Here is a 24,249-nt window from a genome sequence, read left to right as displayed (position 1 = left end):
TTGCGGTTGTTTTCCTTCCTATCTCATCACTACCTTTTGCATTAATACATCGCATAAGAAAAGCTTTATTGGAGTGAACTTTAGTGTCACAACACTTACCATGGGGCTGGGCCAAACCCTGTTAATAGAGGCTTGCGATGACATCCTGTAGGTTTCCTGAATGGCAGGGAAAATACGTATTATTTTCTTCTGTGCACTGTATTCCCCTCGACCCCACACCACGCATCAACTGCTTCCCAGACATCTCATTTTTAGTATTTCATGGCGAGGGGACAGCAGCATGAAGAGATTAACGTCATAACCATCCATCCATCTGGGGCAAGCACAGTTTTCAAGGTACTGTCAGCTCTGTCCCTGTGCTAGTACACGAACCGTGCCTGGCAGAGCTTGCTGGACCTACGACCAGCTGGCAAGGAGCTGCCTGGCTCCCTGCTGTTACAACATTGGCCCTCCGAAGCCAGCTGACTGCACTGGCCGGGAGTGCACGTGGCCACTGCCAGCTGTGCCTGGGGAGTCGCTGGAAGACTGCAAAGGGCCCAGGCCAAAGCTGCGTTAGCAATTTCTCAGAAATATCAATTATAATTGAAAATTATACCAATTTCACAGGCAGCTGGAGTGCAGCACCTGGGGACGCTTCCGGCACCGGCAGGTTTATCAGTGCAGATGCTGAGGGCTCCGGGCTAAATATGGGGAACCGTCACAGGAGGCTTTGGTGGAGGAGCTGCTCCTGTGGGGAGCATTTTGGGTACCACAACCATAAAACAGTTCTTTCATGTCCTGCACCCTGCCTTGCCTTTCCCCACACCTGCCACCTTCTGCGAGAGCCGGGGGCAAGAGCACTAAACTTTTTCAGTAGCCCCATCTTGATGTGTTCCTGGAGAAGCCTTGGCCATTTCCCCGAATGGAAGCAGTACCACATGAAGAAAAATGGCATAAAGCCCGTACGATAAAGCACGTTGACAGGGTAATGGAGATCACCTAGATACGCTGCATTGATGGCAGTAATGATACGGAAAGGTTGAGACTACTGGAACAATGAAACCCTATGAAGAGTATTTAATTTATTTGCCTGGAAATCCAGAATTAAACCCCCTAACTAACACACCCACTGCAGATGTATTACATTTAATGTGAACACTCAAATGTAATAAAATATTTGCTGGAATCCATCCTCTCGTGCCAGCAGTTCAACATTCCCTTCTGCATGATGCTTTCTGGTGAGTTCCCTGTAGTTTTGTGTCTCTCTCATCAATATTTTAACCTCCTCTTTAAAAAGTGCCCAGCTTCAGGACTAGCAGACACTTTGTGTATGTTCTCCTTATTGCAAGCTTGTACTGTGTTAATTTTACACATTACATTAAAAATCTCCTCGGGATTCTTTAAGAGTTCATGCTCTGAAAGGGCTCGGTTGCTCCAGCCATGGCTCAGGGCTCTTTCTGGGAAGCAATTTGGATTCCCTGGAACTGAACATTATTTCGTAATATACCCTAGATTCTGAAAGAGTGGGGGTGCTTCAGTGAAAACCTCCATCCATGTTTTCCTGATTTGACTTCTCGGCCGTATTTTCTCTCCTTGCAGTAGCACACTGCTGTTTTTATAGAAAAGAAAAAATAAAAGACAATTCAAATTTGACTCAAAACCATAAATTTCAGGAGTTTTCTAGAACAGCATCGTGGTTGGACAGATGCCAAGCTGTGCTGTGGGGAGGTAGGAACTTCTGTGTACAAACGGAGCTTCTGAAATGCCACAGAAAAGCTCCCTTGACCCAGGCCCCTGGTGGACTAAATGCCTGAGATGTCCATGAGCTGTGTAATTTTACTGCTTCAGTAATCAGTGGGTTTCTCATTAGCACCAGACTGAACCGATAGCAGCAGCCTTTGGTGGCGTTGGTATCAGGAGCCTCACCTGATGGGAGTCCCACTGTTGCGGGAACCACCCGAACATGCTAGAGCCATCCATGGCATCATTAAGGTTGGAAAAGCCCTCCAAGATCATCTGGTCCAACCACACCCTGCCACCAGTATCACCCCATAAACCATGTCCCTAAGGACCTTTCCTTGTCCTGGCCAAGCACGTGCCCAAAGGGCGCTCTGCAGCAGCATGGCAGAGCTCTCACATGGGACCTGAGCAATTGGTTTCACCACATTTTGTTTGGTTTGCCTCACTGGTTGCGGCATTTTGCCTCCTGAAGATAACTGTGCATTTAACGTGCTTCATTGAAAGGCACAGAAGTTGCATTAGGGAACTCTGCTTGCAGAGCAGAACAGCAGCAGACAAAAATAATGAATCCTTCAATACTTCCCTTGTCCCCATTTACCTCCTCGCAGAGGAATGCTGTTTGTGGTGGCTCCAAAGCATGCATCATTCCTGTGCCTGCAAGCTGCCGGCGGCTGCTAGATGGCAAGGCAGTCTTTAGCCCATGATGTTACTACCCCAAAGCACCACAAATAAGCAGTCCCAAGAGCTGCGCACAAGAGCTGCTCATTAACTGGTAGTCCATGAGGTTGCACGGGATGTCTGCGTGGTGGAAGTCCTCCTCTCTTGATCTTTCTCCAGCTCACCCTGCTGAATTCTTAAAACTACTTAGGAGATTTTAAGTGCTGTAGTCCATAAAACCACTCCTGGTATTGCTCGGCTTTCAGTCAGTTGCCCTACAATGTATTTGAGAGATGGAAAATCAGTCAGCAGACAGCGGGTGTTATGAGCCCCTGATCTTTCCCTGGTACCTGCATGGACCACGTAGAGCCTAAGGGGAGTAATTCATGGCAAGATGCAGTGAACACCAGCATCTAACATGCTGTTTTTCCACATAACCTTAGCTGAAGCAGACCAGAAGCATCTGGTAGTTGTCTTTGAACAGCAGATCACAAGGTAGGGAGCTAAAAGAATCCCCCTCAGCTCGTAGGACTGGTAGCTCCAAATCAACAGTGAAGCAGATCTCCTGAACACATTTTGCAGGACACATTTTAGCACTCACCTCAGCGTTATCCCATAACACAACAGAAAACAATCCAGGAGTGAAATGGTGAGCCACGTCTGGCCCACACCATCATGCTACCGAAACTCAGCATGAACAGTAAGTCTTCAGTGCAATGGACACTTCATGGGACGATCCTAACCTGAAGCAGGGAGGCACGTAGGTTTTCAAGGCAAAGGTCCCCACTCAACCTGAAGGTGTATCTGCTTGGTGGCTGTCAACCTGACTTTGGCCTTTAAAACCAAGCTGAGGGACGCAGCGGTGGTTAAGCGTGCGAATCCCATCCTCCAGAACAAAGCAGGGATGTCTGGCAACACTCAGGATGCTCTAGGAACTAATCAGGTGGCAGCAGTACAATCGAATCTGCCCCGTGGCCGACGTGCAGCTTGGAAAAGGGGAGAAAGCTTGGGATCTGTGGTCTGACTGACTTCCAAAGTAAACTACATCAGCAGCTCATATTACATGAAATGTCCCCACAGTCTGAGGTTTCACGCAGTCCCCAGATACTGAAATTACTCAGTATTTTCAGTACTGATTACACATTTGGGAATATACACAGGGAATAAGACCATTATTGTGTAAGAAACAAAACCCCAACCTTTATTTTCGACAATACATTTCAAGTGCATGCAGAACATATTTACAGTTCTCCTTAAGGCAAACAGAAATTGGGCTCTTATTCCTGAGTTGCTTAGCACCAGTAGAAACAGCAAATAAAACGCTAGGAAATGTTGTCTCTCCCCTTGAAGCAGCAGCTGCCTCCCATGCAAAACGGCTCTGCCTTCAGCTCACATTTCTCGTGATGAGCTATTTTACTAATAATCTCTACTTCTATTTTGAGCAGTCTCTTCAGATTCTGGTCTCCTCACAGCACCATCACGCCAAGATGTACCAAACTTCCCGTGTTTGTTAGTTGTCCTTACAAACTGTTTACTGACTAGACAGCACAGCAGTACGTCTGTCTTTTCTGGCACATCCACCAAGATCTTCTCCGCAGTTATTTCAGGAGTTCTGTATTCCCCAGACAGAGACAGAAACCTCACATTATCTTCTCATCTCTTTCTCATGTGGGCTAGCTGCTTCTGCAGAAGTAGACTAAAAGAAGTCCAGATTAAAAGAGGCAAAGTTCCCCATAGCCACTGGAGGTTTTTAGGGCTTGATTTCGCCAGAGCTAGGGTGTGTGTATGGTGTAAAATGCCCACTGAAGAATTTATGAAGAAAAAGCAAACTAGGTTTGCAATGGAGAAAAAAAGCTCTTAAAAGTCTGATTGATGTTTGAGCCATGTGCATTACCTCAAGACTTTAGACTTTTGCTACAAGTTAGGATGCTGCAATTCCATGTAAATTATGAAGGGGGCATTTCCAAAGAAGTTTTGACATTCTTTCCAGCCCTTGACTGGCTCTATCAAAACCCGCTCATTTCAACAGCCACTTTTCTTCCATGACTTTTAAGAGGACCACGATGATGCATGATCTTAAAAAACGCTTAGTAAGTGAAAAAGCTCCTATTTAACATGAAAGTGTAGCCCAAGCAGAAAGTCAATAGTGCAAAATGGGGGTGACCCAACTGTGCCTTCCTCAGTGACCTCCAGGGTGGAAAAATGTTTTGTTCCAAATTGCATTCACTGCTTTTTATCATGCATTCCTGAACCTACAGTTTTTAATAACTTGTCAAGTACATCAATAATTCAAGGTTTCTGTTACCACTTAGTCTCTCTAGGTGCCTGTCTCCATTAATCAATGCTTATTGTGAATAATTTTTAAACAAACATCATTATTTACAGGTGTTTAAGTTAAACATTCATGGAAAGAAACAGAGCAACGATGCCTTGATTAAATGTCTGGTTTAAATTAGTTATTAAAAAAAACAACAAACAAACCACCCACCCAAACCACAAGTAATTTGTTAGTTCTTTTTCAGTTATTACCCACAATATAAATTGTCTTCCTTCACAACCGTTTCATTTAGCAGCAACACACCACAAACAGCAGATGGCATTGGGAATAATCCATGTCCAAGCAGTCGATTTGAAAGAGATTACCTTTAACAAAGAGAAGTGACCTCACAAAGAAATTCTGCTCCAAAGGTTTGCTAATTTATTTTTCCCATGTCTGAGAGATTATTATGAACTAAGCACCTAGGAAAATACAATAAAGGAAGCCAGACAGTAACAGGAGCTTGTGAAGCATCTGGCATCCCCCTGTAGGTCATCAGGAATCTGATTCCTTCTTGTAAGGTACCTCCCAGCAGAAGGTTTGAGGGCTCCCCCCCAGGTAAGATGACTTCAAAAGGCTGAAAAAAAGAACGGTTGTTGTTCTGCACCTGGCAACACCTCCACACACCAAGAACAAGACAGCTTGCTGCATGAATAGCTGCAGTGTTATATTTTTATCCTCGTTTTATTTTCTACAATGCCACCTGCGTGCTGCTGTATTTCCAGGATCAGCACTGCTGATTAGCTAACCAGCATGTCCTCTGAGAAGATGCACTTTTTCAATGATTGTTTCTACACTAAGATGCTAGAGAGCTTACAACATTTCAGAATGTCTTAAAAGAGTTTCTCCCTGGAAATCCTTGATCCCCAGTCTGTTATACAAAGAGACTGCACCGTATTGAGATAAAAACACTGTAACTCTTGAAAATGATTGCTTATGAAGTGGCTGCTCACCTAGTGAACTTGGGAAATCTTGTCCTACCACACCAGTTACTTTAAAAAAAATAGGACACTGACACTGGTCTGCTTCTTGCCTCTTGCATAAATCTGTCAGGCCTGGTTGTCAGACAAGGCAAAGGAAATAGGCCTCCAGTCAGGCTGTGCCTCCACTACTCGCTACGCTAGCTGAGGAAACAGAAGCTGATTAGCCTCCACAGGCAGCTCACCAAGGTGAAATATTCCAGAGGAAGTCACACTGATACCTTTTACATTTGGGATGGTTCAACAGCCCTGGAGAGCAGACGCTGCACATCACCGACATCCTCTGTGTCTCCGCTTGCTGACAGTGCTGACTTGTACTCACGTCTGATTTGAAGAATTGGCCCTACCTGCTCTTTCAAGGATGGCAGAGGATTATCACAGTCTGAATTCTTTCATGCAGAAGGGAGAAGCTGTGGGCAGAAATAATCTTCTGGACAGTTCAGAGATGCTAATCCCAGAGGCACCACTTCCACATGCAGAGTAAAAGACACTGCTCTTTCTTACAGTGGAGATGAAACAGGTTACATCCAGTTTATTTATAAAAGTTTTATACACCTGAAATATCACAAACATTTACAACTTTCCTGCTGTCTTCTGAGTTCTGAAAAGACCAGGTCATACAATTACACTGCTGTCTCCTTTGACTCTGATGTTAGTGGTGGTTTGAAGTTCAGTATCTCTTTATAGGTAATACCTGGAAAACAACAGAAGAAACACAGAGTTGCTGTCTGGTCAGAAAAGAAGCTGCACAGACATGAGGCAAGATGCAACTCCCAGCATGGTCAGGTCCTGATCAAGGTGAAGAAGACTGAGACCTCTTCAGGCAAAAAAGAGAAAGAGTACAAAAAGTAAGGGAATCAGGGATCATTTTACCACCATTTTGCCACTTCAGTTTTGAAGAAGTAGCCCAATACTGAAATCTTGTGGATGCTTTCCAAGGGGTGTGGGCACTGACATTACACCACCATGGACAATATGGCCAGAAAGTAAACTACTGTGACTAGGAGCACAGCAGAATTAGTAATCAAGTCCTCATCTCAGTGCCAAAATACAGATCTCTGAAGGAAGATGAAAACTAGGTTCAGACTTAAATCTCTGCTGAGACAGACTCTCTTGGGGAGTGAAAACATCTAACTGAAAAGTAAGGCCAGCAACAGCTGCAGTCCTATAGGGTCAACAGTTGAGGAATCTGTCACCCTGTCCTATGCACTGTAAGGAACACGTTACGGAAATGGTTTCTTTCCTGCATTGCAGAAGATAGGAAAGAAGACACATGGAGAAAGAGAGGAGAGGATCCATTGTTAGGAGGAAGAGAAGAAAACCTTTGGCAATAGTTTCTGGATGACTTGATAAAAGGAAACATTGGTTGACCAGCAGTGTTTCTCTTATATTACTGCTGCCTACTTGTTCTGTTCCCTTAAAAGCAGACAAAGCCAGCTGGAAAGGAGAACATTCCCATTTTTGGATGGCCTTTCTATCCATCCATTTTTGAAAACATCACAAAACTAAACTCACGCTTCCACTCATCCAGCGGTAGATCCATGTTATCGAATGTGTCATCGTACTTCTCAGCTTCAATTTCTTCCTCAGGATCGTGAACTGGTTCAAAGTAAGGATGCATCAAAGCCTCAGCTGCTGTGACTCGCTTCTCTGCATCCAGCACCAGCATCTTCTCCAAAAGGCTTACAGCTAGCGAACGGCAAATAACATTGCATTCAAATCATGCCACTGATTCCAGCTTGTACAAAGTAATGTTGTCCTGGGGATGTTTTAGGCATATAGACAGATTTACAAAGCAGAACCACTGGGTGTTCGTTCTGTAAGAGTCTTGTAAGGGTATTTCTGAGTTGGGTGGAGCACCTGAAAGGAGGAAGGGACAGCAGCATGGGCCAGGACGCTGCAATGACCACTTGCCACACTATGGATTCATAGAATCACAGAAGCATTTTGGTTGGAAAAGACCTTTAAGATCACCAAGTCCAACAATCCACCTAACAGTACAAGTCCAGCCTCTCCAACCTTCTCTCCCAGACAACGAGCAATTGTTCTTTACATAAGGAGCAGCCAAATAGCCAAAGAGGTGCTAGGAAGAAATTTCTTTACATGGAAAAGGGTAGAATTTGCTGCAGCTAAGAAGGCCAGCAGATTAGCTATGGTAAGAGCTGCTTTATAATCCTACGGTGTCTGAATATATCATTTTGACTTCTTAAATACAGAAAACTCAATTATCCTAATTTATATGTTAATAAAGCCTGGTTTCATGAGTGTTCGGGTCATTGGGGAATGGATAAAGCTTGGTCAGAGCCACTTCAGAGCTCTTGCTGCCTCAGGTCACGCACGCTTGGTACATTCTTCTAGCTGTTTATATCCACCAAATACAAGCCAGTTCTTCACAGGAATGCACAGATGTTTCTCGGGACGTATTCATTCCATGACTAAAATGTCAGCTTTCCATTTGCCTGCATTTCTATTGTAGATGAAAATGAACTTTCAGAATTATATTTTAAATATAATACACAGAAAAATTTATTACATATATTTAAATCCCCACGGCTCTTGGGAAAGCTGCTCCAGTAAAACCATTAAGCATAGCCTGGATTGGAGCCTAAAGCACAAACTACTTATTTTTTGACTCTTTTGAATCATCTGATTCCTGGCAGGTTCTAAACTTGGCAAAGTTCAGCCACTAGAATCGAAATTATGAATTATGGAAAGCAAGAGGTAGAATAGCACGAGAACCACCACGTAACCTATCGCATGACTGACACTGCTGCTGCCTCCAATGCAAACACAAGAACAACACAAACTGTGCACATCCATACAAAGTGTCTTACCCAAAGGATTCGCATACTTCAAGACGGATGCAAAATCTTTTTTCTGGACTTTTGGGAGGCTTTTGATATAGTTTTTTGCCTTAAAAGAAACATCAATAATTAATTAGAACTTTGCCTCCTTTGCAATGTGCTTAGTAGGTAACTTAATAACGCTTTGGTAGCACATTTACAAATGGAATATTTTTTGTCATAAACCGTGATTATATTCACCTTCTTGTTGAAAGAAACATTTTTAAATCACACCTTAAAATTGTGATTAAGAAATTATATGTAAAGTTTCCATTACCACTGCTCAATATCTAATATATTAATTAGAATAAATATGTATGCATCATTTGAAAGAGCATCATATTCTCTAGAAGTGTATCATTTACAGTAATTCATTAGTATTTAAATTGTACAGTTAGCCTAATGATTAATTTTAGGATCTTTGTAGTAGGAGCTTAAGGATTCTAGAAAGACATCCACACAGGAATAGGAAAGCAGAAGTCAGAGACACCTACAGAACGACTGGGTCCTCTGAATAGTTCATATTTTCAGTGCATTTCCAGTAAAGGAGGTAATGCATCAGTTCAACTGTTTATATGCTCCACACTGCATACTTTGAAGTATTTAAATATACAGATTTTTCAGTGTTTTGATCATTTTCTATTTCCCCTTAATGTCCAGTAGTTATTTAGGGTGTGGAAAGCATTGTAAGGCAGATACCATAGGTAATTTCAGTAGTCAACATGTATTATCTCAGCCAGTTTAAGAACTGAGAATGGTTTAGGTAAAATGAAGACATGAAAAACAAACTGCTGAAACAGAATACTCACATCTTGACTTTGCAGTTTTTGCACAAAATCCTGAGTTGGTGTACCCATTATTTTCATTATTTCTGTGAGTTGGTCCAGATCTGAATCCCAGAAATAAGGAACAAAGTCTTTCACCATGGGAAAACTTGCAAAAATTGTGTTTCTTTGCTATTGGAGGATAAAACAAAAATAACAATACAACAACTAAACAGAAGATTTACAAAAGATGAGGTTAAAGCTCACCAGTTTTCTTCCAAAAGGCAAAGACATTGAAAGCATCCAGAATAAACTATAAAACTTGGGAACACACAACTGAATCATCTGCAAACTCTTCTAACATCATCAGGCCTCCTCTATATTTTTGGTCAAGAGCAGTTGAAAAGTATTGGAGTATCTGAAGCAAGTTCAAGAGGGAAAAAAATAATTCCCTTCCTCATCATTTCCTACTTGCTTAGCTTGATTCCACATGCTGATATTTTGATGATCAGTAATTGGGATAAGGCATCAGTATGCTCACTGTCTTCTGTGTCCTAAACCAGCACAGAACAAATCAGCAACAACACCAGCTGTTTTAAAGAAGAAACATCATATTTAGAGGCTAATGGAGTAGAGACCAGCTTTGTACCTCATCTGCTAGTCCAATGAGAGTAGCAGGTGAGATGCTAAAAGCTAGGTCAGAGCTCAAAGTATGTGCAGATTCCACCAACCCCTGAAGAAAAAAGCAAATGGCAGGTCATGCTGATGAAATAAATAAATAAATAAATAAAAATCCCACACCACCATACCAAATTAGGAGGATAACCTATTCAGAATACTAAACCAAAAATCACTTTTTTTTTTTTAAATATTCATCTACCCACAGCTGAACTGAAAGCTGTATTTCCCTGACAACAGCTCATACTGATCCATATGCCTGAAGGTCACCATTATAATTATGCTAGGGTAATTTTATTCATAACACAGGACACATAATTTCATCCAACAGTTCTGAAATACCCACAATCCAATGTAACTAAAATATGAGTTTTTCCACTCTTACATTTACAGGACAACTTGAAAATTATGACTCATTTCCTTATTTACGTACCAGAATGCCGAAGGTTAGCATTAGTTGAGAAATGCTCCGTGTAAGCCAGCTGCTGTTCTATGGCATGCATTTTACTATTTTCTTGTTAAGACCTAATGCATACTTAAAGCTTTTACAGCTGAAATAATTCCATACATTCTACTCTTCCATAGTTCCTTTTTTTTTTATGAATGCAGTCTTCCTTTTTATGTTTTACCTCACAAAACAAGAATAATACAATCCATGTAACAAAGCCCTAACCATACACACAATACTGAAGTATATACATAAAACAAATTAAACAACTGTAATTCTGTGATTCTATAATCAAGTATTTGCAGATAAGCAGTTTATTGACTGGAACACCACAAGGTTCCAAGCAGTGAAAAATGATTAGGTTGAACTGTCAAAGATACAAAACTGTTAAACAAAACAATTAAAAATTCTTGCTGTATTCTATTAATACTCTCTTACGTGGTCTGTCACAGCCACTATTGCCAACGAAGTGTCACCTAAGCTTGAAGTAGGGCTGAATCTCAATTATTTTCTTAATTCCGCAGCAATGAAATGATACGACCAAATTTTCTGTAAATCTAAAATATTTTACTAGGTATTACTTACATAACATGTTTTGATAAAAGTCTCAAAAAGCATGAAATGGACTAGCATGTGCACCTAAGTCCATATACTGCACCAGAACTTTATCTGTGTGTTCTGCAGGTGTGGAAACTATTACTAAAAAACCATAAATACATCAATATTTACCTTTGCTATTATCACTGAACCTTTTACCTGATGATCTCTTTCTCTCTATTGAAAATGTTCAGTAATGAGTTTTAATTTGCTGATGTGCAAAATTCATGCAAATACCAAATAACTAATTAAATAACAAGATGCTATCCAATATAATATTATTTTCAATTTATGCTCATCGGTTTTTCAACAGACCTACTGTATCACATCAGTGCCTCTCATCATTTTCTTACATTGGTGTCATAAATTCACTGAGGAAGGATACGATCGTTTCCCTTAAACAGAGGCCTCCCTGTTATCATTTCAGCCATTATACAGCCCACAGACCAGATGTCAACTGCAAAAAAAAATCAACAGTGGCATTAAGTTACTGAATATTTGTCCATCTAAATGTAGATAAAGTTTAATTTAAAATATATTTTCAAGAAGTGTAATGTTTATCTTTACAGCCTGGTACAATATAAATGAGTGCCTTGCAGAGTATGATAAACAGTACAGGGAAAACTACCAGGCTTTCTGATTAGCAAACAGAAGATAATCTGGTATTAGGCAGAATCAGTTTCTCACTAACAAGCACATGCATGTGGTAAGTATTTTTTGCATGCTTTCAAAAACTTCTATCCCAGCATTAAATTGCCCCCTTTTGCCATTTCCCCGGCTGTTCGAGTTGTAATCAGCACATCTTTGCAGAAAGATCAGTCACTACAGAGCACAAGTTTGTGCAGCAGGCTTGTTTCCAACCATGTTGGAACTTTCTGTGAGTCTTAGAAAATATACAAAACCAGACAAACAAACAAAAAAAAACAAAATCCTACAAACCAAACCAAAACCATAACCCCAAATGATTGTCTGCAATTTATCTACAAGGAAGATTTTCGTAATTAAATTGTAATGTCCACCTCCAATTTCTCACTCACTTCAGAACCACGGCCTTGCCTGATTCACTGAATGCGTCAGCTCTATTAAGACTTTTCCAAAGAGATACTGACCTGTTTGCGTGTAATGCATCCAGTTAAGTATGACCTCCGGGGCTCTGTACCACCTTGTGACCACGTAACCTGTCATCTCACTGTCTGTATGCCTGGCCAATCCAAAATCCAGAATCTGTAGTGAAGCACAAAGAACATCCAAGATGAGCCAGTTATCTATTTCATACAAATTTTAAAAATGCAGAAAATAAAGGACTTGGAGCTTCCTGCAGAGATTGGGTTATTTTTGCATCTTTTTCTCCTTGAAGTGTCTTGTTCTCATTTTAAGAATCAAGACAGAAGGAGCAAGGAGCTTTACATTTTTTCCCTGTTAGATACTTCCATAGCAATACTTAAAGCTGTAAAACCAGTAAAGAAAAAAATAATTTCTTCAATTCATGAATCAGAAGATACTGGTCACATTCACTCCTAGCTGTGGAATGGCTATTGTGTCTTCTTGGAGCTAAAAGAAAAGTACCCATCAACTATTCTGATATCCCAAGTGGCACAATTATTGAGAAGTGTGTTCCAATAATAATCTGAAGTAAGGAGGCATCATTATCTTTATCTTACGAGTAACTCCTACAAGGGAAAGCTTTCTCTAGGTTACGTTGAAAGTCTGGATAAAGTGCAGGGAGTGACCATTATTTAGTCCCACTGAGTTCCAATCTACTGCTTCAGCTACAGAACAACCCTCTGTAAGAAACGCAAGGCTAGTACAATTTTTTAAAGGATTATGTACAATTTAGCTTGTTTCTGAGACTCTCTGATACTTACCTCTAGATATAGCAATGTAAGCGGCAGCAAGATTACAAATAAATGTCACAGCTTTTTGTCAACCTCTACAAAAGCGGCTAACACAAAGGCCCACCTGTGTGGACCATCAGAAGATGGTGCCAAAAGACATGGCCAGCACTGAGCAGCACTCCTGGAATGAGTCAGTTCACATCTTATTAGCAAGTTTATGCTACTAACAAGAAGCAGGGTGTCTTGAGTGAGAAAAGTCTACTCAAAATGAATCATCCTATGTAGATACTTAGATAAGCAGTTCTGCATGAAGGGCCATTTGTTTCCTTGTGTAGCAGGCTCCACATATATTGACACATCAGAAGTTTTTACTAGGAGCACCTGTGCGTTACTCTGGCAGAGTGATGTGTTTGTAATGTTCTCACTGTAATTAAACATCTTCAAATATTTCACTTTTCAACATGGCAGTTTCATCGTTCCCTGGTGCTAACAGAAAGGAAAATTGTATTTTCATTCACAGATCAGGAGTATAAAAGGTCATGGCTTATCTTTATTGCCACACTCGAAGCATCATTTCCATAACTTCCCCATAACCACTGACAACATACCTAGCAATTTAAACAAAAAAAAAAGGAACAAGATGCGAAGGGAGAGATTTTTATTCTTGCCAATAAAATACAGTTGATTACAGACAAAATTCCCCCTCAAAACTTTGGGTACTGAAGGCTTACTGTTCTCAAAATATTTGCAATTGCAACATACACACCTTCATGTACAGCCTACACATACTACACACACTGCATCTTCCCAGTAGCACTGGGAGGGATGGAAAGGGGTGGAAGCAAACAAAACCTCATGTAGCAGGTCAAAAGGCTAGTCTGGCACAGCTTTTTATGCCTTTTTCAAACTAAGACTTGGAACATTTGGAGTTCGAGACAGCTAAGACAGAATTTGGGTCTGTATTTTTATCCAGGCAGAAAATGGAAGCAAGGATTTTTGTGCCTTATGCATTAACTTTTGGATTTCTTTTCATTAAATATGTATTAGGCTCATTAATAAATGTATCTTGCTAGAACTTATTATCAGCATGCTACCATTTAACAACAATTTTCACACAAAAAAAGTGTTATTCTCATGCTCTGTGTGATCTCCAGGTTTTCAGCTAGAACTTCTAAAGAGATTTTCAAAGCAAGTTTAAACCCCCTTTTATAATGCAGGAGTTACGAAAGACAGAGCAAATACCCCATGGCTCCTCAAGAGTAAGTTCCCTTTCTACTCAGCAACCTTCATTTTCCAAACTTGCCTTCGGTAACCATACCAAAAATAATTTGTAACTTAAAGACTACAAAAAGGGCAGTGATTTCCCCTAAGGCACCCTCCACTGTCACTGTTCTGAGTCCTGTGTGGCAGGTGAGAGAATCTGACAAGGGGAACTCTGAAAAATAAAGCTGATTATTTATTAACTAATTATGGATTCAAGGAACTGTCCCAACTTGCCTGCAGCCACACAGCTGCTGGAGCTGATGCAGGGAAAGCTGCAGGGCTCACAGACACAGGGGAAAAAGGGTCAGATAACCCTGGCAGGATGGTTTTGTGCTAGTGTAAACTGGCTTTCAGGTGTGCTCACAGGACGAGGTCACTCCTATGGCTTACACCTGGAATGCTCACACCCAAAGACAGATCAACTGTTTCAGTGTAAGAGAGATCACAGTGAAATCCCTGCCCTGGTATTTTTATGCACATTTCTCAACATTTTATAGTTTGCTTTCTGTTTATAGGTTGGAGTTGCCTTTTGACGACCAGTATTTCCTAGCTACAAATGAGCACATTTCCTCTGTCTACGACACCAGAAATTACCATGGAACCAGGGACTGCGTAATTTTGCCCTGAGAGTCAGGAAACAAAAACTAAAGCTTAATGCTACATCTTCTCCTTGCCGTTTCACTAAATCACGTCGTGGTATAGAATTATTTGCCTCAGTTTATCTAAAAGCTTATCTAAAATGTCCAAAGTATCAGAAAAATAAGTTGTGTTAAGTGAGGAAATACAGTGATCATGAAAGAATGTCTTGGACCTGGATTGCATCTCAGAATCTGATTGTACAGATGGGGGGCAGTGAGGGAACAACTGGTTTTTCTAGATTTTTTTTACTACACTGGGACTCACTCGCAGTTTGCCCATGCACAAGCCAGAAAGACAATGTCTTTTTGTCTGAAATACGGAAATTCTGAAAAGACAGGACCCTGAACATTCAGGTCTGTTCTCCTCAGTCTCTAAAGAGCAAGCAATTACATTACAACAGCTGCTTGCAAGCATATAATTTGTATGTTAGATGCTAAAAATAAAAAACGTTTATGCACTCATGCATCAACTTCTATTTTATTTAATAAAGGGAGTGCTTCACAAGTTCTGATCTTCCTCTGTATTTCCCATTTGCAGAGTTAGGACTTTTTGTATTTATTCAGAGCTGGAATTCTCACATAACAGAGCTACTCCCAGAAAGTTTTGATATTTTTAGGGCGAAAGCCTTGGCCATAAGACCTAAGTGTACTTACATATCAGGACACAAAAGCCCCCATTTGAATTTCCTGTTGTTTTATGAGGATGTAGATGCCAGTCATGATTCAAGCACAGGACAGAAGACATAGCTTGATTTCGTAATTAACTGAAAAGCCCTGTTTAGACTTTCCGATTAGCCCTTAGCTAGAGCTGAAAGAAGATAGGTGGCAAAAAAAATCCAGAAAATTAATAATGATCTTTTTAAATACAAGAACTGAATTAACAGGACTGAAAGCAGTCTGAGGCCCCTATCTCCACACTTGAGAGAATAAACTATAATTGTAAAATGAGCAGTGTTGAGCACTACATAGATCATTATCATACTTGATAATGAACATTTTGCTTTTTTTCCAACAAACTCATTCTACACAGCTAAATAGATGCAATTTTGCTAGGTCAGGGCACGCTGCATAATTAATTCTGAAGTACAAATAACCTTTCTAATAGACTTTGGAAGATTTCCAACACAGATGAGAACCTGAGTAATAAAATCAGAACAGTTCAGGTTCAGTATTTTAGTTCAATGATTTAGAAGGAAGCTTGAGGTGACAAACGTCCAGAAGAATTATTAGTCAGATGGAATTTTCTGAGAACATTTCCAAGGAAGATTTAGCAGGAGTGGCAGGACAGGCACCTTCCACAATGGGTGCTACAGTCCCAGTCTCCAGGAGAGCATGCCAGCTTTCCATACTGGGAATGAATGGGTGGGGGCATGCACCATCCTTCCACCAGCTCTGGATGGAAGCCCAGGCAGGTGGAAGCCAAAGGGAGGCATGGTCTATGCCAACACTTGCCCCACTCCAGATAAGCAGCAACCAGGTAATAGAAGAAATGCCATAAAGTGCACCTGTCTTGCAGTGTACCAGCAAAAAAGTTAATAGCTGAACTACAGGAAGATGAATGAGTAACTGTCTCCCTTCAATGATTTTTTTTTTCTTATTACTTCAATTAAGAGCAAAAATCAAAACTGGTGTATTCCTTCTATGAAATACACCGTAGTCTACATGCAATTGATTCTGTCAGTTTTAACAGTGCAGAAGGAATCACATTCTAAGAAATGCAATGTTCTTGTTCAAAGCGAGCACTATTTGACTCCTCCTATGCCTCTCTGAAGTGATTAGCTGCAACGTGTCATAAAAATAGTTCTCCATCACAGCTCTTATAAGGCTGTAACCATGACATGATTCTTTCTCGACAAGGCTGACTACTACAGCTACACCCACGCACTTGCATGGGCCCACAGCTACTGTGTGGACTGCCACATAAACGCCAAACCAGAAGAAGTTCAGTTTCAGTTCTCACACTGCTTGTCACCCGGCTGGAAGGACTGAAGCCACCAATCCCTCGAACCACACCACGAATAAAGCCTGTGGCACTGACTTCCTTACCAGCAATCTTCTGTACATCCTGGCATCATTTCTTAGCTCTTCCCTGTTAACTCTGTGTACTAATTTCTCAGGGCATCCTACCTGGACTCCAAGTTTTCAGCTCTGACATCCTGCACAACATTTCTGATTTGTGGTACAGCCACTCCTTGTGCTTGGCTCTGTAAGGATCTCAGAAACTGATCACCAGCTCTGCCAGTTGTATGAAACATACACTGACTTCAGGCAAGGACATACAAATGGAGGCTAATAGTTTCTCAGTGTTCAGGGCTTTATTTCTCAAATAATTATTCTTGTGGCAACTGACATCAGACAAATGGGAAAATATTTACAAAGATCAGTCTCCAGTCACTTTTGTTTACCACTGTCCATCTGATCTCTCTCTCTCTTCCCTTCTCCATGACTCCTCTGAGCTTGTGGACAGAAATCCTTACCTGCCGCTGAAACTGGCTAGCACTTCTAGAGCTGTTGCCCTCAGTGTATTCTGGGGTGTTTTTCTGATACATTTGGCTACTTTTTTCAAATAAACATATCCTACCTTCAATTCACAGTCTTCATTTACTGCCAGGTTTCCGGGCTTTAGATCCTGTAATCATATTTAAAACAGATGTTATTTATTTCTTTTACAGCAAATAGAATAAAGCACACTTTAAAAGTATTTATTTCATTTAGGCTAAGTGGCTTTCCTACAATTATTTAGAACAGCAACATGAAAAACAATCTCTTAAATCTAAATTAGAAAACTAAATGTAATAAATAACAGAAGCAAACACACAAACCTGAATATGAATAAGGTTTTTTCCCTTGTGTTCTCCCCCCAGACAAATCAGCTTTTTTTTTTGTTTGTTTAGTAGTTAGAAACCAGGAAAATAATTGTCAGTAAAAAACCTCATTCATCTTAATGTGCGTCAGGTTTGGACATAAATTTGCTGTATTTAATAATGACACCAGAAAGTTAAGGATTCATGTATACAGAGATGAAGTAAAATACATTTCCTCCACTATCTCTGGATTATACACATTGAATATGAAAGTATACTTTAAAAGACTCCACACATACCCTGCTATACCTAGGACAAGTACTGATGGAATCAAACAGGATTCTACATAAGAGCCTGTACTGTCTTCTGTGAGAAAATGAATTTCCTAGCAAAAAATGTGCATTGAATGGTGACTACAACATTGAAAAAAAATGCCTTATGCCTCTTTAACTACTGGAGAGGCTTCTAATGATGTACAAAAAGTGTACTTCTAAGTTTAGCAATAAAGGGCAATGTCTCAATGACTAAGAAGTTCTTCCAATATCAGTGACATATATTCACAGTTATAAACAGAAAAAATCAAAAATAATTTCTCCCTCAGCTTTTGCAAACATTTAGTTAGTCCCACGTTAGGACAAGACCAGAGAATCATAGAGTGGCTTGGGTTGGAAGGGACCTTAAAGATCACCTAGTTCCACCCCCCCCGAACAAGATCTAATCTAAACAAGACTTTCAGAGGAATCTTCTCTCTGAACTTTTTAAGTCATCCAGATGTTTTGTACAAATGCTTTAAGGTCAGAGGGGCTTTGGAGAGAAACTAAGGCGCAAAGAGCTGCAATGGAACTAAGAACTTCAAGTATCATCCAGAGAGAGCTTGGAAAATTTTTAAGCAACTGTAAAGTTAGTTCATGATCACAGCTGCTACAGAAATGAAAATGCCATTTTATTGCTTTATTCTGGCAATTTGCATAGCTTTCATGTCCAGCTTAAAGTGCCCAACTTGTGCTGATGTAGCCACACCACCTTTTGTTTCTATTGAACAAGAAACCTAAGTCACAAACAAACTTAAACATTATAAATTTAAGTTCAGGCAGACTTAAGACCGTGCTTATACACAAACTGCAGTCACATTGTCAGAACATAAACATATTTCATATTGTTTTCACTTACCCTGTGAATTATGCCTGAGGAGTGAATATACTGTAAAAAAAAATAATAATTTTTTAGTTAATTAGGTTCTGAACTTAAGAAGTTGCCTGGGGAGTGGGGAGAGTACTTTTTCATAACGCTAAAGTAATCTGAAATTATAAAAAATTTACTTCCTTACACAGATTTTTTAGCTGCAGTATTCATGTAATTAAAACAGCATTTTAATTTTTGTAATGTAAGTTTTGGTATTGCAGAATCACAGAAGGGACGAAGGATGTCTGAAGATCATCAAGTCCAACCCTCTGCCAAGCAGGATCACCCTGAGCACCTCGCGTAGGATGGCATCCAGGTGGGTTCTGAATGCCTCCAGAGAAGGAGACTCCACAGCCTCTCTGTGCAGCCTGTGCCAGTGCTGTCACCCTCACAGTAAGGAAGTGTCCCCTCATATTGAACCGGAACCTCCTGTGCTTCCATTTGTACCCATTGCCTCTCGTCCTGATGGTGGGCACAACTGAAAAGAGACTGGCTCCATCCTCTTGACTCCTTCCCCTCAGATATTAATACATATTAATGAGGTCTCCCCTCAGTCTTCTCTTTTCCATGCTAAATAGGCCCATTTCTCTCAGCCTGTCCTGTTATAACAGGTGCTCCAGGCTTCTAATCATCTTTGTAGCCCTCCTCTGGACTTGCTCCAGGAGCTCCATGGCCCCCTTGTACTGGGGAGCCCAGAACTGGACACAATACTCCAGGGGAGGCCTCACCAGGGCTGAGTAGATCACCAAGGGGAGGATCACCTCCCTTAACCTGCTGGCAACACTCTTCTGAATGCACCCCAGGATCCCATTGGCCTTCTTGGCCACAAGGGCTCATTGCTGGCTCATGGTCAGCTTGCTGTCCACCAGGACTCCCAGGTCCCTCTCTGCAGAGCTGCTGTCCAGCAGTCAGCCCCCAGTCTGTACTGGTGCTTGGGGTTATTCCTCCCCTGGTGCAGGACCCAGAAGGTTACCACATGGGTTAAGCACGATTTCCCCTTTGTGAAGCCATGCTGACTACTCCTGATCACCTTCTTATCCTCCACATGCTTGGAGATGACTCCAGGATGAGCTGTTCCATCACCTTTCCAGGGATGGAGGGGAGGCTGACTGGCCTGTAGCTTCTGGGGTCCTCCTCCTTGCTCTTTTTGAAGACTGGTGTGACACTGCCTTTCTTCCAGTCCTCAGGCACCTCTCCTGTTCTCCACAACCTTTCAAAGATGATGGAGAGTGGCCTGACAATAACATTGGCCAACTCCTTCAGTACCCATGGGTGCATTCCGTCCGGGCCCATGGATTTGTGGATGTCAAGATTGCTTAAATGATCTCTGACCTGATCCTCTTTGACCAAGGGAAAGTCCTCCTTTCTCCGGACTTCCCCTTCTGTCTCCAGGGTCTGAGATTCCCGAGGGCTGATCTTAGCAGTGAAGACTGAAGCAAAAAAGGCATTCATTTGCTGTGTTTCACCTTGTGGTACCTTCACTAGGTACCAGTGAGAAGAGTCTAGCTCTGTCTCCTTTACCTCCCCCCACCAGATACGTAAGAACATTGGTAAGAGGTGCTCCAAGCCTTGTCTTCTCCAGGCAGCCCAAACTTTTTCCCAAACAGAGGAAAGAATCCCTTCCCTTTACCTACAAATGACAACTGTACCCATACAGCTAAGACTGCGACAAGGGCACAAAGCTAACTGCCCTGCCCAAGTCTTTTCTGAAAAGCTTTCTGTCCCCTGGCTGCCCGAAATCCTAGATTCAGCACTTTACATTTGCAGTATAGGGTAGATCAGTTTCTTCTGCCTGTTCCTTGCAGAACAGGCAAGCCTTAACATCACCCCTCGGAACTGCCAAAGTGCTTCACAGGATTTCCTGGGGCGACCACAAGGGGCTGAGAGCACGGAACTGTTCCCCAGAGCACAGGCTGTAAAACCACTGCAGCAAATGAAGAACTGCAAAACCCTATTTCTGTCATGGATGGGCATGAAGTGCATCAGGATGGGAGGAAGCAGATGCAAAAAGAGGAAGTTTGTCAGCTGTACAGAGAGAATACAATTATATATATATAAAGAAACCAATCTGTAAGTAGTTAGGCTCCCAACAAATGGATAAAACACTGGCATCTTCTGACAATAGCCATCTTTATCAAAGCTATCACAATAACTACTTACATCCTAAATCATCTCAATGTCTTTGTACGGAAGCCTCCTGATTTTCCAGAGCAGATGCTAATAATGTTCTACAGGCTATTTTTGCTGGTATGACTGTACACAGTAAGGCAATAACCAGCAGACCCAGAAAATTCTGCACATGAGAATGTACCGTGTAGAAACAGGAATTAGGACTGCACCATTTTGAGTTTTTGTTAAAGTTCTGGAGCAATAGCATGGTTTTGTTGGTGTTCTCACCCCACTGAAGGTTTTATGAGTGGTCACAGCACCAGAAGTCATGTTAACACTTTGGGGAGAACCCATATATTTTCCAAACACTTCTCTTTATACAAGACTACTGAGATTATGTGAAATAGGGCTTTTTGTAAGTGTTAGCTTTTTGAAAACTGGCATTAAGCTGCAATGTTTCTTTAGCAGTATTTTTAACTGCATTTTATTATCTGCTGGTAGGTAAAAGCACTGGAACTATGTTAGTCTTAGCTCAGAAAATTTTCCATTTCTGTTTAACAGCCTTCTGAAACGGGATCCTATTCTTGCTGATTTTTCTTATTGTTATCCATTTGTTGCCAGATTATTCACTGCTCGTGCTGTAAAAGCACTTGGACCATAGCAGACACACCCTTCACAGTGTTATTACCATTCTACCTGAACAATATTTGATTCGAGAATCCAGTTTAGCATGTGCAAAGTGCCCTGGAACACAGGAGCTTTGTGCATAATCCTAAAGACAATTTTTGGTAGCATTCATAAATCCTCGATAGCTAGGAAGCGATCCAACAGTTGTCAAAATTCTAAGCATTCTTGTCTTCATATGTAATATCTACAGAAAATAAAAATCTAATCAAAAGGGAATTAGAAAAGACTCAGGAAGAAGTATTCTAGGCAGCATGCAAAATGAAACTGAGGAGTGACTTGGCAGGGAAAGAAAAACCGAAGAGGAAATGGGTGAGGGGGGAGAAAGGAAAATGTTGAAGCTGGAAGAACACAAAACTAAAGACAGCAAATAGGCATGACAAAAGGAGGGAACTAGAGGAGGTAACTATTATCATGAATATGGCAAAAGAAGCTTGAAAAGGTGTTTGTGCAGCCCAAGAGCTGTCCTTTCATTCTCAAACAGTGTGCAAATAAAGAAACACGACTGCCACCCACACCCTCAGACCTCTAAGAACACGAACCCAACTGGCATTCCAGCAGAAAAGGGACCCAAGATTGCAAGAGCTGAAAACTCCAGTCCCATTCCACCTACGCAAGGACATTTATTTTCAGCTTGCCTTCTGCATTCTTTAACAATACGAAGCTTTTCTGTCAAACAAAAAAAATGACAAAAGCCCTTCCAAGTTGCAAGCGTATCCAAGTGCTTCACAGAAAGGACAAATGCATATTGAAGTTAACAGCTCTATCACTACCACCCCCTGCCAAAAGAGAGTCCATCAAAGAAAAAATGTGCAGAAAAACAATACACATTATGAAACGAGAGGCTAAGCTTGGGTGGGATGTTGAAATAGTTTTACAACAAAGATCTATAGAATTGCATATTCCTCCTTCCCAGGTGTTGCAAGTATTTTCCTCTACAATGCCTCAGCCGAGCAGCGAGTACATGCTTTGTTTCCACCCGCCTCCAAAGCAAGCGACCAAAGTAAACACAGATGGGCTGTCTTTGATTCAGAAACATTAGACCTGAAAAAGATTTACATGCAAAATATTGTCAGATCCTTTCTTAGACAGCCAACTAACTGATATTGTTAAAAGAAGCATTAGAAGTCAAGTTACTGACCCATTTTCTTTTTCTAATGTATACTAGCAGTACTGAGCGGTACTGTTTTCCGCTTAACCCACTTCCTAGCACAGGCCATGCTGCAAGAATCTCTCTGAAGTAAAAAGCCCTGGAGCACTCTTACCGGATAATTTCTTAAAGATATTTCCAACTAGGTGTATTACTGGGGCTGGATGAATTGGTGCAAGAAGAAACCAAATGGAACAGATGTAGACCATTCTCAAATGTTTGCTTTGCAATATGGAATGACAAAACCTAAGAGTTTAGCAGTTGTGCTCTTAAAAAATGTGAGATAGGGATTGGAAAGGACACAAAATATTCAGGTAAACCACTGCTAACAGAAGATGTAATACAGCTGCTGAGACCAGGCTGCTGCAGGTTCAAAGCTTGGATCAGAGGTGAATTTGCCAATTTCTCTAAACCTGGCTTTAGTTTGTGTTTGTAGAATGGAATTACAACATTTAAATGCCAAATGGTCAGATAAAGAAGGTAATTGCTTAGCATACATAAAAGGCTGTATCAGTGAAAATCTACCGAATGAAGAACATAAAACTGTAGGTAGGGTGAAGGAGAAATGACTGACACAGGAGTCAAGAACTAAATGTATTTACTAAGTATTCTGATGAGAATAAAACAATTTACTTGTCCTTCTTTATCTGTTCAGCACAGAGATACAAAGGAATTTTGTGTACACTGTTCCTGATGTTCTTGCTCAGGAACAGCATGCTGTCCTGCAGTATTATTTATTTAAATGGCGTTTGGCAATACCAACACAGATCTGGACACATCAGCATCCTGGCTGATGTGACACACTTTCCTGCATCAAAACCACTGCTGGATTTCCACTGTGCAAGCACATCCCTATTGAGCACAACTCCCCTTCCATCATGCTGACTCCACTTAGCTTTGTACACGTGCAGAGGAAAGTCTGCCCCTATCTCGTGTGTTGCAGGACCATAAAACAAAAACTGTATCGTGCAAGGAACAATCAAAAGATGTGATTGACAGATTGATAGATTGATAGACAGAGCCATTATATGGCCTTGTCTCCAGAACTGCAAAGGGAATTAAATGGCTGTCACTGCAGGAGAGCCTGGCTGCAGCCAGCAAAGCTAGGTCAAGGGATTTACAAGAGCAACACCTCACCTAAATTCTGAATTCTTGTTGTTCGAATTCTTGTTTCTTGCTCAGAAAGGAATTTGAATATACAACTAACAGATAACACTTATAGCAGTGATCTACTCTGATCTACCATTTCTAGCCAACAGGATATTAAGTTTGGCTTGTCTCAAGTCAAGAGAAGACCTGTCTCTGAACTCTACAGCTGTTTCATTTGCAGACTCTGTACTCTCCAACCAGCCACAGAAAGAGGTGTGGCAAAGCAGCACCACAATCACCTATTGGGGGAGAAGGAAACTAAAAGTCAAAGCAGGATTTTCTGGTTTATGGAAATAATGCAGTCATGGTCATCCTGGATCAATGTATTACAGACCTTGAATGACTACCTCAGATCTTTTCTTTTTGGTTGAAAACAAAACCAAACCAAAACAAATAAACATAAACAAACAAACATAAATGCACAAAAAAAAA

General features: G+C 41.1%; 1 protein-coding gene across 1 annotated transcript in view; it reads right to left on the bottom strand.

The window, feature by feature from the left end:
- Positions 1-3,469: 3,469 nt before the first annotated feature.
- MAPK12 (mitogen-activated protein kinase 12) overlaps positions 3,470-24,249 on the bottom strand; it is a 34,706-nt gene continuing 13,926 nt past the window's right edge. The window contains exons 5-12 of the mRNA XM_068669640.1: positions 18,714-18,743; positions 17,321-17,368; positions 12,113-12,227; positions 11,389-11,460; positions 9,326-9,405; positions 8,508-8,586; positions 7,189-7,362; positions 3,470-6,367 (exon numbers count right to left, since the gene is read on the bottom strand). Coding sequence (XP_068525741.1) covers positions 6,297-6,367; positions 7,189-7,362; positions 8,508-8,586; positions 9,326-9,405; positions 11,389-11,460; positions 12,113-12,227; positions 17,321-17,368; positions 18,714-18,743 — 669 coding nt within the window. The 3' untranslated portion in view covers positions 3,470-6,296. The remainder of the gene's footprint in view (positions 6,368-7,188; positions 7,363-8,507; positions 8,587-9,325; positions 9,406-11,388; positions 11,461-12,112; positions 12,228-17,320; positions 17,369-18,713; positions 18,744-24,249) is intronic.

The sequence above is a fragment of the Anas acuta genome, chromosome 1 (assembly GCF_963932015.1).
Source record: "Anas acuta chromosome 1, bAnaAcu1.1, whole genome shotgun sequence".
Classification (NCBI taxonomy): Eukaryota; Metazoa; Chordata; class Aves; order Anseriformes; family Anatidae; genus Anas; species Anas acuta.
Note: the sequence above shows the minus strand (reverse complement) of the source record. Positions and strands in the feature narration are given on the sequence as shown.